This window comes from Microtus pennsylvanicus, chromosome 11 (assembly GCF_037038515.1).
Source record: "Microtus pennsylvanicus isolate mMicPen1 chromosome 11, mMicPen1.hap1, whole genome shotgun sequence".
In the NCBI taxonomy this organism is placed as follows: Eukaryota; Metazoa; Chordata; class Mammalia; order Rodentia; family Cricetidae; genus Microtus; species Microtus pennsylvanicus.
This window is the reverse complement of record NC_134589.1, coordinates 47,822,747-47,836,407: the sequence shown is the minus strand read 5'-3', so window position 1 is coordinate 47,836,407 and position 13,661 is coordinate 47,822,747. Positions and strand designations below refer to the sequence as shown.

Below are 13,661 nucleotides of genomic sequence, written 5' to 3'. Positions count from 1 at the left end.
AAGACAGGCCTATTCTATCGGCTCCATCTCCTCCTCCATTCATCTGTCGAGTTGTCCGCCATGTATATATATCCTTGAAGCCATCAGTGTCTATTAGTCTTCCTTCTTGGTTCTACCATCTTGTCACCTGCCTTTCATCCAGTCACTCAGTCATCCATTCCAAATCCTACACAACCTCAGCACCATACTTCTGTTCTTTATTCAACTGTTTCCCCACCTGTGTGACCATCCATTTATCCACTTACCACGCATCCACTCATGTACCTACGTGGTTATCCATTCAATCAGCCAATGAACCAACCTACAGACTTGGAGCCTTTTGTATATGGGCACTGGGATGCATGTGTGACAGGGAGGGAGGGAGTTTGCCTTTCTTAAGCTCAGCTGGGAAAGGGAGCTAATGGTCACAAACACTGAGACCATAAGGTGGATGAGAACCGTGTTTAGGGGGAAGGAGATGACTTGTCTGGGAGTGGGGTTAGGGGTGGAAATTCAGCAGTACAGTAGAGCAGGACAGGAGGCCCTGAGAGCAGCAGGCGCAAAAGCTCAGAGGCTGAAAATTAGGCCACACTTGGCGGGTAGCTATAGTGATTGTGTGGCTTTGTTGTTTCTGGGCCGAGGATAGGAGCGAGAAGCCTGTGGGAAGGGTCATCCTCACTGAGGGGTCAGTGATGTCCTCCAGACACAGGTCACCCCGGTACTCCAGCTGAGCTACCACATACAGAACCCTCCCAGAATCCCCGCTGAGGACAGTACTTCCTAGAACCCTGGGTGAGGGCAGGGAGAGGGTTAAGCCTTTCTTTTCTGTTGTCTCTAGGGCATTGCCATTTTCCTGCTGAGACCCTCTGATCTACAGTCCATCCTGTCAGATGCCTGGTTTCATTTTGTCTTGTAAGTAGGTCTGTCCAGCCCACCGCCTGTGTCCATGTCTAAGCATCCTGCTATCGTTATAGTCTGGAGACCCTTTCTACCTCTTCTAGATGGAGAAGTATGTAGGTGTCTGCGAAGAAGATCAGGAGCCCCTAGGACATAACCTGTCCTGAGGGCACAGGAAGGCTGATTCCAAATGGCAGGGATCCCAGAGAAACAGAGGCTTGACTGTCCTGATGGTGTTTGCACACAGTAGTGTATTAAGGCAATTCCTTCTAGCGTATGGATGTAGGTCAGAGTGTGATGCTGGGTATCTTCCTCAATCAGTCTTGGCCTTGTTGTTTGAGACCCTTTACTTTTTGAGACATGGTCTGTCACTGAACCTGGAGGTTCCTGATTGGCTAGACTGGCTAGTCAAAAGCTCTGAGGATCCCATCCTGTTTCTGCCTCCCCATAGGCTGGGATGGTGAGCACTCACTGCCACAGGGGCTTTCTTACATGGGTGCTGGGGATCTGAACTCAGGTCCTCATGCTCATGTAGAAGTTTTATGCCAGCTGAGCCATCTCCAGCTCCTACCTAGTTTTATTAAGTGTGTACCTGCCCTCCAGAGTAGCGGTTCTCAACCGAGAGTTGCAGCCCCTTTCGGGAGTTAAATAACCCTTTCACAGGGGTCACCTAAGACCATCCTGAATATCAGATATTTACATAATGATTAATTACAGTAGCAAAATTACCATTATGAAATAATAGTGAAAATAATTTTATGATTGGGGGTCACCATAAAGCGAAGAGTTGTATTAAAGGGTTGCATTGCAGGGCGGTGGTGGCGCACGCCTTTAATCCCAGCACTCGGGAGGCAGAGGCAGGCGGATCTCTGTGAGTTCGAGGCCAGCCTGGTCTACAGAACTAGTTCCAGGACAGGCTCCAAAGCCACAGAGAAACCCTGTCTCGAAAAACCAAAAAAAAAAAAAAAAAAAAAAAAATAAAAAAAATAAAAAAAATAAAGGGTTGCATTATTAGGAAGGTTGAGAACCACTGCTCCGGAGATATGAACTGAGTTCCTCATCCCCCAAGGACAGGTTTAGTTAGCGGACAGGTCGGTTAGGCACTGCCCGGGATGCGGAGTGCATGTGTGCCTGTCATTGTTGAGAAGGTTCCGTAGTTCCAGAGAAGATTTGTTTACACAGTCTCTGGTCCTGGTGCATTTTGTCCTTCTCTTCAGTTTCTTCCTTGTTTTGCGATGGCAGAGGAGGGTAGAGCACCCTTGCTCACCACAGTCCGTAGTGTGGTTTATCAGTCAGGCCTTTGTTTTCGCTTGCAGGAAAAGCAATCTTGCTGTGGCCTCAATTTGGTTAGAGGCGTTGTAATTGTGAAACTGTCTGACATTGGAAGCACAAGAGTTTTCAGTTAGATGTCTTCCAAACTGCAAGTGTAGGCACTGTTTAGGAGGATGTTTTCATCATGTATGTTTGTTGCATGCTATATTTATTGTTTGGAAAAGTTTCATATACATATATAATACATTTTCATCAAATCTAACTTTTACTATCACCCCTCCACCACCTCCCATATTTCTCTACCACCTCTCCCTCCCAATTTCATGTACTCGCTTGTTTTTCAGAGACAGGGTTTCACTATGTAGCTGGCTCAGAACTCACTATATAGACAAGGCTGGCAGCCAGTCAAAGGCCACACTACCAAAGGAAACACTCTTCCTCCCCCAGCAGCCGTCAGTTGCCAATAGCTCCTTAGCTATGGGTGGGGCTTTGTGATCCTTCCTTTACTTACACTAGAAATTTTGTTGTCTTGATCTCATGCCGATCTTGTTTATGCTGCCACAGCCACTGTGATTCTTTTATTTTAAATATTTATTTATTTATTATGGATACAGTGTTCTGTCTGCATATATGCCTGCTGGCTAGAAGAGGACACCAGACCTCATTACAGACGGTTGTGAGCCACCATGTGGTTGCTGGGAATCAAACTCAGGACCTTTGGAAGAGTAGGCAATGCTCTTAACCACTGAGCCATCTCTCCAGCCCTCACCACTGTGATTCTTATAAATAACAACCCTGTCATGCTCAGAAAACACAGCTTTGCAGGAGGCCTCCTCAACCTCTGGCTCTTGCAATCATTCTACCACCTCTTCCACAAAACTTTTTGACGTTTCACACAAAAACTACTATCTTTAAAATACTTTAAAACACTACTTATTTAAGTGTGTGTTGTGTGTGTATGTGTGTGTGCGTGTGTGCAGGAAGGATGGAGGACATATGCCATAGTTGAGGTCATGCCATATATGGAAGTCAGAGGCCACCACGTAAGAGTTGGTTCTCTCCTCCTATTACGTGAGTTCCAGGAATCAAACTCAGGTTGTCAGGCTTGGCAGGAAGCACCTTCACCAACCATCTTGCTGCCCCTGAAGCCTCCATATTAACCATTTTCAAGCACAGCTCAAGGCTGTGGAGTGTACACGGCTGTACATGGCTGTATACCCAGCCTCTAGGTTGCTCATCCTCTTGTAGAATTGAGACTCTGGACCGAGCAAACCCTAACCCCATCTGTCTTCCCCTCTGGCAACCACCGTTCTGTTTTTAGTCTCTGATTTTGACCACACTGGGTACTTTGTAGAAGTAGAAAGATGGTAACTGTCATTTTCCAGCTGTGTTATACCTTAAAATGATAGAAGAGTAGGCTTTTGGAGACTTTAAAATTATGATTAGTTTCTGAGTAGGAATGTTGGAAAATTTGTAATTTTATTAAAAACATACTTTCTACTAAATCATTAATCTACCCTAGTGTTTCTCACATCTATCTATGTGGGAATTGTAACATGTAGGTGATTTCCAAGTCATCGGGCACTGTGGGCTGTATGCCAGAGTCCCAGCCAGGTACAACCAGTTCACACTGGCCCTGCTTTTCTGCTAGTGATGCAGTCTACACTGCATTCCGACCCAGCCGAATGGATGACAGGCAGCCTTATACATCTCATCAGCATCGGCCACCGGGGTGACCCTTCGAGAGGTTAAGGTTTGGGGTTGAGTGTCTCTGCCTGCTGCTGAGAAGTAAGGCCCTTGTCTCCTGTGTCTCCTGAACAGTTTTGTCCAAGCTGTGCTTGTGATACTGTCTGTCTTCTTGTACTTGTTTGCCTACAAAGAATACCTCGCCTGCCTCGTGCTGGCCATGGCCCTGGGCTGGGCGAACATGCTCTACTACACGAGAGGTTTCCAGTCCATGGGCATGTACAGCGTCATGATCCAGAAGGTATGCTGGGAATGGAACAGAGAGCTCTTTGAGGCCAGGGCATCCACTTTTCAGATGTGGATGCTAAGATCTGAAGTGATACTCAGGAGTCCAGCACTTTCTCCAAAATGCCACAGTCTTCACTGGGTTTTGGTCAGATGTTAAATGTCCAGCTCTTAAAACACCTGAGCTGTTTGGGCAGTGGATAGGAACACACTTTATGAAGGAAATATTCTGACCCTTGAGCATCGGCATGCTGGAAAAATATCTAACAATTGCCCTTTGGGATATATGTGCGTGTGCATGCTTACCTGGGTACATAGACAAGTGTATATACATTGTATACATATATACATTCATCATACATTTTTACTATGTGAAGGATGTCACCAGCCTGTGGTGGCACCTGACAAGTGAGCGCTGCTCCTGTCTGACCTTCAGGCTGGTTGATGTTTTATTTTGTAAGCAGCAAGGTGAGATGAAGCCCTGGAGACTTAGCCTGGAGCTTGTTAGTCAAGCGGAGAGCAACTGCTTTGTTGAGCTGGATAACTATTAGCAGGCACCAGAAGGGTTGGGAACATTCCTGTGCTAGTCATGATGTAACAGCAAGACATAGCCTATACTTAAAAATATAATATCATAACTAACGTTTTGAAAATTTTATGCATGCTAACTATGTATTTTGGTCATATTTACCTGACTCCTCTGCCAAACTTCTCCTTTCGTCACCCTTAACTTCAAGTTCTCTTTTCTTAAAAAAAAAATCACAAATGTATACACACACATGTATAGAATATATAATACATATATAATATATAAAACCACACATACACATACACGCCTAATGATTCCAATTTGTGCTGTGCATATAGTCTTGGGTGTGGAGTCATCTGCTGCAATGTGATCAACTTAGCAAGGCCCCACCCTTCCCCAGAAGCCATCAACTATCACTAGTTTCTCAACTGGGGTTGCTGGTGACCCCCCCGCCCCCACTCCATGCTGGAATGGAGGTTGGCTTGATCTTACGCAGCTGTTTTACAGGCAACAGTTGCAGTTCCTTGGCACACTGGTCATGGCATGCCCAGAAGACACTGCTTCCATCTAATCATCCCTGACCTTTGGCTCTTACAATCTTTCTGCTCTTTATTCCACAGTGCTCCCTGAATCTTGTGGGGAGGGGACATGATGTCCCATTTGTGGCTGAGCCTCCATGGAGACTAATTTTTTGCATTTTGTCCAGTTGAGAGTTTCTGACAGCCCACATTTTATTTTATTTTTTATTATTAAATTTACTTTTTATAAAACAATCTTTTCTCATTTTACACACCTATCCCAGTTCCTACTCCTTCTCCTCCTTCTGCTACCACCACCTTCCCCTTACCCAAGTCCCCCATTCACTCTTCAGAGAGGGTAAGGCTTCCTAAGGGGAGTCAACAAAGTCTGACACATCACTTTGTGGCAGGACCGAGGCCCTCCGACCCCAATATCTAAGCTGAGCAAGGCATCTCCCCAAAAAGAATAGGCTCCAAAACATCAATTCAAGCACAAGGGATAAACTCTGATCCCACTCCCAGTGGCCCCACAGACTGCCCAAGCCACACAACTGACCCCCACATTCAGTGGGCCTAGTTTGCTCCTATGCAGGTTTGCCCGCTATCAGTCCAGAGTCAGTGAGCTCCCACTAGCTCAGGTCAGCTGTTTCTGTAGGTATCCCCATCATAGTCATGACCCCTTTGCTCATATTATTGCTTCTCCCTCTCTTGGGCTGATCTCCAGAAGCTCTGCTCATTGTTTAGCTGTTGATCTCTGCATCTACCTCCTTCTGTTGCTGACAGGCCACATTTTAAAGTTGAATCTGCCTTGACATTTTTCTGGGTCATTGTCTTGATTCTAGATGTAGACATCAATAAAACAAGGAACCTTTTGTTAGCAGGATTTAAATATTTGTAGCATTGCCAATTTTCACAGCATGAATATTCTTACCATAGCGGATTTGCAGGTGCTGACATTGTGTCTCTTGGCAGCTGGGAAGAGATGCACAGTTTTACATTGTTACTACTATTCCTGCTCTCTGGTTACAAGAGCTGCAAATAATCCCCATAGATAGTTGTGTAGGAAAACAACCAGATAACTCTCAATTCTGAATATTATCTTAAACATGTAGCTTAATTATAAATTTATGTGACTAAAATTTGATTTTGAGATAGGTTCTTAATATAGAGCTCAGGTTGGTTATAAACTCATGGGCTTCATGCCTCAGCGTTCAACACACTTGAGTTATAGGCATATTCCACTAAGTTTGATTTAAATGATTGAATAGTTTTGCAATTTTTTTCTTATCTTTTATTTAGCTACAATTGAAAATATGTGTTCATTTAAAGTGTAGAATTGGGTATAGCTATATACTGTGAAGTGACTACCAATTTCAACTTAGTTAATGCAGCCATCAGGTTGCAGAGCTACCATTTATCTGTGTCAGAACATTGGAGACCTATGCTTTGGGCATGCTTCAACCAAACAATTTGCTGTTTTTCATGAGAGTCCCAGAACTTCTTTATCCTACAATTGAATGTTTTGTTTAGTTCTTCTCAATGGCCACGGTCATAACACTCATGCAAATTCAACAATCAGCTCTCAGACGTTGGTATGGGCTGGCACTGGCATGCCACTGCCCCCAGGGAGGCCCAGATGTGAGACTCCATAGAGAAAGTCACAGGGAGACTCAGCGAGACTGTGTCCTGGGAGGTGAGATTGAGGAAAGAGAAACAAGGCAGGAAAGAAGGCTTCCTGATAGGGATGGGGCACTCAGAGGAACCAGGGAGCATCAAGGGGATGAAGGCAGAAGGAGAATGACCAGAGTGAAGGCAGGGTTAAGGTGGGCAGGAGGGTATGGGTGCACAGCGATGGTGTGCTCGCACCTCACACTTGAATCATGTCCATTTCTTTGTAGGTCATCTTGCACGATGTTCTGAAGTTCTTGTTTGTTTACATCCTGTTCTTACTTGGATTTGGAGTAGGTAATTGCTTCCTAACTAACAGTAACTCCCGTGCTTGTAGAGTGCTTTATCCGGATATCAGAATGGCAAAACACATGGCAGCCTCGGCAGGGACGATGCAGTATTTGCCACATTGGTGGTTGCCAAGCAGATTTTTTCCCCTTCTCTCAGCAACTTGTCCAAGCTGGTGTCATCACCCGTGACCCCATGGATTAACTCCTGGCTGTCACTCTTACCCATCCAGTCTGTGGTTTCCCTAGACTTTCACATCCATCATAATCTGAGAGAGACTCAGTAGATGTTTTCACCCATTCTACAGATGGGGAAACGAAAGCTCACAGAAACTTGATGGGTAGTCTTCAAAAACTAGGCAACCTGGTACACTGAGGTAACTTCCTCTGGCCCTCTACATCTTGTGATTTTCACTGTTTGCTTCAGATATCTCTGTGAGAGCTTACAGTTTGTGGGGGACCAGAGATATGGAGGCACTTTTTAAAATCCAGTGGAGACAGCATAACCCAATTTTATTTCTAACCACTGCATAAAGAGATGGCATGCTAAGCATGTTTTTCTCCATGTCAATTTTGTGGGTGTGGTTTTTGTTCCTTAAGTGACTGTTGAGTCAGGTTAGGCAGCTGCTCTCATCTGTCTGAAGCCTTTGCTGGGACAAATGTCGCTTAAGTATTTGACCTTTCACCTGTTCACTTATTCCTCCAAGCATTCACTCACACACAAGCCTACCCATTTTGCTCACCCCGCAACAAACCACTGTGGTGTATTGCACAGAAGAGAAAAGCAAGCACAATCTTATCCACAGGGAACTCTTAGCACTACATCAAGAGGGGATGCAGGATCTCATGGTCTTGGGGGATATCACTCAGGTACATAGAGCCGGAACCTTAGTCTATAAAGAGCCAGGCTCATACAAAGGGCAAGTGGTAACCATGGTAGGCTATGAATGAGTGAGAGCCAAGCTGGGGGTAGAGGAGGGGAGAAGAGGGTGGTTTCAGTTGACAGAAAGGGATTTCTGGAGGCCAGGCAGGAAAACCAGCCTCATGAGATGGAGAAGAGGAGAGATGGGAGCTGAGCTGCCAGAGGAGGGAGGCACACATGCAAACACGTGAGTTCTCTGAGTAGCCAGCCACCAGAGAGCCCAAGGTCATCCATTTGTCCCCCAGCGCTGGCCTCGCTGATTGAGAAGTGCTCCAAAGACAAAAAGGACTGCAGCTCTTACGGCAGCTTCAGCGATGCGGTGCTGGAGCTCTTCAAGCTCACCATAGGTCTGGGCGACCTGAACATCCAGCAGAACTCCACCTACCCCATCCTCTTTCTCTTCCTACTCATCACCTACGTCATCCTCACCTTCGTCCTCCTCCTCAACATGCTCATTGCCCTGATGGGCGAGACGGTGGAAAATGTCTCCAAAGAGAGTGAGCGGATCTGGCGCCTGCAGGTGAGTGGACAGCGGCCTCTCTTGGGACTTTGTTCAGCACTTCATCTTGAGGTCTTGCACAGCCGTCAGCACCAGTGGGTATGGGGCACATTCTGAGAATCTTATTTAGCCTTAATGTAGGTTCTTTCAGTTTTGAACAACAGCACATGCAGGGAAATGCAGGCTTTTGGGGACGCTATATTCCTCGTCACCCATGATATGTGGACATTGAAAGGTGACCTCAGGTTGAAGCAGGAGAAGGAAGGTTCTGGAACAATAGAAGTGACGTTTCTGTTCTGTTCTATTTGGACGTTATCATTTCTAACTCCTGAGAACAATTCCTAGTGTGGATCCTGTGTGATGGCCAGATCTGTGAGCTGACTAGAAACGGTGCCACTTAGGAAGTGGCTTTTGAACGTTGAGGTCGAAGAGGAGAGCATACCTTCAGGTATCTGCAGAGATGCCTGCAAGAGACAGACACACAGGGTACAGGGAGAGAAGCTTTGCCTTGACACACAGGGTTCCCAGTTACCAGAACCTTTTCAGCTGGATTATACCCAGTGTTCTAGGAAGACTGAACTCAAGAACAGGAAAGTCTCCATGGAGTTCAAACCTGGGAGAGAGTGTGGGAATGTTTGACTTCTGAACTTTCCTTCACCTTCAGATCCAAGGACCCCAACCTTTCAATTAGGAGGCTCCTGGTGTCCAAATATACTAAATTTATGTCAACCTTAAAGCAATTTAGCCATCTGTCCCCAAGTTTCCTGCTTTCCCATGTTTGAGTTCTGTAGATTACCTCAACTGTCAAGACCTATGCATTGAGCACAAGTAGAACTGGAGTGGGCTACTAGATGGGGTACCTGAGAGTGTACCCTCCTCTGGAGTAGGGCTGGAGTGGGCTACTAGATGGGGTACCTGAGGGTGTACCCTCCTCTGGAGTAGGGCTGGAGTGGGCTACTAGATGGGGTACCTGAGGGTGTACCCTCCTCTGGAGTAGGGCTCTCGGAGCAAGCTTGAAGAAGCTAGTTCAGGCTTCTTTATCTCCCTAGAGAGCCAGGACCATCTTGGAGTTTGAGAAAATGTTACCAGAATGGCTGAGAAGCAGATTTCGCATGGGAGAGCTGTGCAAAGTAGCAGATGAGGACTTCCGGCTGTGTCTGCGGTAACCAAGAGGGAGGGGCTGTGGGGCAGTAGTCTTTGAGACGGGCAGGATCAGCAAACAGGAGGTTGGGCATCCCCATATCTCTGTCAGTCAGAAAAGGAGCTATGTAGAAACTGGGACATCCCAAATGTGTTTGTTTAATGAGATGTGATCATGGAGTAGTGATCACAATGGTCATACATGCAGGATCAACGAGGTGAAGTGGACTGAATGGAAAACACACGTGTCCTTCCTTAATGAAGATCCAGGGCCCATAAGACGGACAGGTACAATTGCCGGGAGGTGGTGTGGGACCCTCTTTTGTGGATCATATGACTTCATGTGAATCATGTGCTTTTCCCACCAGTGTAACTGGAGGTCCTCCCTGCTCTGACTCTCTAGAGCACTATTTAGAACAGGTTTTGAAAACTGAGTAGTTGGGGGCTGGGATGCAGCTCAGGCCTTGGGTTCAATCCTCAGCGCCACCAGGAAAAAGGATTGCACTAACACACAGGAACAAGGTACAGAGTGATGAACTTCTAAGCCCATGTCTCTCTCTCTCTCTCTCTCTCTCTCTCTCTCTCTCTCTCTCTCTCTCTCTCTCTCTCTCTCTATTCCCTCCCTGTAGCAGATGTGAACAAAATCCAAGATTCTTCCAGGAGCAATAGCAAAACAACCCTCTATGCTTTTGATGAACTAGAGGAATTTCCAGAAACGTCAGTGTAGAAGCATGGCTTCGAGCTGATGTGACGCCATGGTTGGTCCTGATGCTGCAGGCCGAGTCCTGGGGCTGAGGTGCTGTGCAGAATGCTGGATTAGAAGCAAGACCTTCCTCACATCGACTGGTGGCTGCTGAGGGGCAGCGGTCAGGGTCTGAAAGGAAAGCACCTTGGGTTTTGTGACTTGAGGAAGGTCAGTACTAATTCTTGGCCAGCAGTCCTGAGTCTGGAAGTCTCCTGAAGTCCAGTGTGAGGTACCTGCAGGTTGGCTCGGCTCTAAGGCACATGTGCTAGGGTAGGGAGGAACTGGAGTCTGAGGAGCGGGGTGAGTAGTCTGTTTCCTGGAATGGCCCTATTGTTGGGCCAGCTCCAACCTAGACTTCTTTACTTCCCCAACTATGACTACATCTCCTGAATTTGTGGCAGACTTTTGATCCTGTACCAGAATACGCAGAGGACCTGAGCTAAGTCAGATCTGCTGGGGGAGGAGGGCACTGAGCTATGGAAATGCCCGTCCAGAGACTCCAGAAAACAGGAAACCAGACTCCATCCTTGGAATGAAATCCAAGGCTAAAACTGCCTCCAACTGAGAGATGTTTTTAATAGTGAATTGACACACGGTTTTTATTTTTAGTTCAGGAAATACATTTCAGTTTTGAATGAAAATTACTTCAGATGAAGTAAGCAACTTTGAAAGCTGAGAACCAGATTTTGGGCTTTTGGACAGGATGTAAGTATTATATACTAGGTCTCAGGGTAGCTAGAGTCAGGACAACATAAAGCCTGAGGGAGACAGGCTGTGATCTGGGGGGAGGGTTTGGCGAGCATCCTCTTCCAGTCTCACCCCATGCTGGCCTCACTGTAGCTGAGTCAGAAATAGCAGCTGATTTATTTACAGGTCTTAAAACTCAGAGGTGATGAGCACATGTCCGTGTCTCCCTTGCGGGGATTCAGCAAGACACCCGAGTTGCCCCGCTAGTGCATGTTTTTGTTAACTGTGAATTTCAAAACTGTAGCAGAAGTCTTCTGAGGAAAGAAGGCCTGCCTGACTTGGGGCTTATTTTCACATCCTCAGCCTCAGAGTTTTCTTCTCCTCGAAATTTCAGAGTCAGTTTGGAGACTGGAGAATTTTCCCAGTGACTGGAAATGGGATAACCCGTCCCCCCCAACCCCCGACTCTTCCGGTATTTAGTAAAAAGAGTTCACGTGGAAAGGTTTGAGATAGAATTACAGATCATTATGAAGATTTTTAAAAAAAAATTGTTAAAGGGATCATAAATAAGTTGGGTCTTTAGAAAACTTGACATTGGTGAGCTAACCTGACTGGAGATCAGGTAAAGCCGTTCATTGTGGCAGGTTTCTCCATTCTGGAAGCTTCTGTGTCCCAGCTCAGCTGGGCAGATGAGAGGCTGGGATGCCATCCTGCATGGCCAGGTGGGGGAGAGGTGGCGGATGATTACAGCACCACAGACTGCCTGGCCAGCAGCAGCCACTGCCTGCTCAACTTTTAGGATCTCTAGTGCTCAAAGATCACACGCAGGGAGGGGAAGATGACAAAGCATGTTTGTGTCCCTGGGAAAGAGAGTATTGGAGGGGGACATCATGGGCAGAAGGAGCAGATGTGCCCCTGATGGTCAGGAATAGTGAGAGAACTACTAACATTGTGGTTCAGTTGGGTAAACAGCTGCTTCAGCTTTTGGGTGTGTTCAAGAAATGGGCTGAGCACTTATGGGGGAAGATGTTGAAGAAGTAATCAGGTAAAGTTAAGGTTCTTAGGTAGTCTACAAACCAGTATTCTATTGCTGGAGTTCCCCTGAGTCATCTTGAACAGATGTCTTTGTTGGAAGGGCAACCACTGGCTCTAGGGAGCTAGGATCCCAGCTTCGCTTTGACTTGGAAGTTGGTAGATAAAATCACTGAGCTCTGCATGCCCCATTTGGAGAGAAGATGGCAGAAGTTGGGCAGATAGAAATAACCAGCTGGACCTTTGTCTTCTTACGTGTTGTGGAGATCAGCTTTCTGTGGATTTGGATGGAATTTGTTGGCAAACCATTTCTGAACTGGATATTCGTCTAAATGTGGGATTCCCCAAAGGCTTTCAGCCCAGAGGGCCAAACTAAGAAGGTTCACCAAACCAAGGAAGGGAAGCTCAACGAAAAGCGTCCTGCTCAAAAGGTTCAAATCCCTCACCATACACCTGGGCACTCAGGCTCTGGAATGAACATAGACTTGTCCAAACTTATGTCAGAGCAGGTGAGGCTAGCATGTCCTGATACCTGGGCCACAGGTATCCTTCTGCACAGTTTTAATCATTGGGTGTTTTTGTAGTTGGCACATTCAGGGGCTAGGTTTTTTTTTCTTCACATGACATGGAAGTGAGCATTGTCTTTACAAGCCCAATGACAAGTCTGAATGTCAAATGTGCCTAAAGTCACAAATAACAAAATAACAACAATGGCAACAGCAATATACACCACTGACTCTATGGGCCTATCAGGACATCTTAAAACTCCATGATTTACATTTCAGTAATGTAGGGAGAAGAGATTTTCCAGGTATGGGATCGAGCATACTCAGACAGTAGGTGTAAACCCTGTTTTAGCTGAACATTTCCCCAAGAAGAGTTCTGTATTCTAGACATTATGTCGTGTGTCTGGAATAACACAGCTGCTCACCTTCTTTCCCAGTGTCAGGGGAAGGAGTAAAAAGTCGTACTGTGAAGTCATTGAGCTCTTAGGCACCTGCCCAAGAGAGTACAGTATTATTGAGGTTCCTTTCCTTCCTCAGGGCCTGGTGACTGTCTCCTGTGGCTCTGAGTGAGGCTCAGGGAGACAGGCCCTCACCAGAGTCTGTAAGCCATACTTGACTTCTGCATTGACGTACACATTTTGAACTTATTTTATTTTTACTGTGATCTTAGTTCCAGATACAGAATGATCATCTTGTTCTCGCTGAATGTGCCTGATTGTTGTAAGATTTAACTTATGGACTTGCTTTTAGTGTTGTATATGTGAAACTACATGTTTAAGAAATCATAAAGAGGAAAACTACTTTGGTCTCATTGAGGAGCTAGTTTTGATTTCTAATAAATATTTATTTTGTCATGCCATGGCTGTGCTTTTGTCTTTGCATTGTGTGTGGGAATATGAAGACCAACTAGAAATCTTAGTGTTTCTTAACAGGAACAGGTAAAAATAAGGTTTGGGTCTAAAGCATTGCTGCTAGACCCGTTCAGTGACTGAGCTAGCATGCTGCATTG

At 46.0% G+C, this 13,661-nt stretch overlaps 1 protein-coding gene across 1 annotated transcript in view; it reads left to right on the top strand.

Moving 5' to 3' along the window:
• Trpv3 (transient receptor potential cation channel subfamily V member 3) overlaps positions 1 to 13,499 on the top strand; it is a 32,527-nt gene extending 19,028 nt beyond the window's left edge. Inside the window, exons 12-18 of the mRNA XM_075991717.1 lie at positions 818 to 891; positions 3,970 to 4,135; positions 7,065 to 7,131; positions 8,289 to 8,563; positions 9,592 to 9,704; positions 9,891 to 9,970; positions 10,312 to 13,499. Of these exons, the coding sequence (XP_075847832.1) occupies positions 818 to 891; positions 3,970 to 4,135; positions 7,065 to 7,131; positions 8,289 to 8,563; positions 9,592 to 9,704; positions 9,891 to 9,970; positions 10,312 to 10,409 (873 nt within the window). The 3' untranslated portion in view covers positions 10,410 to 13,499. The remainder of the gene's footprint in view (positions 1 to 817; positions 892 to 3,969; positions 4,136 to 7,064; positions 7,132 to 8,288; positions 8,564 to 9,591; positions 9,705 to 9,890; positions 9,971 to 10,311) is intronic.
• Positions 13,500 to 13,661: the final 162 nt, after the last annotated feature.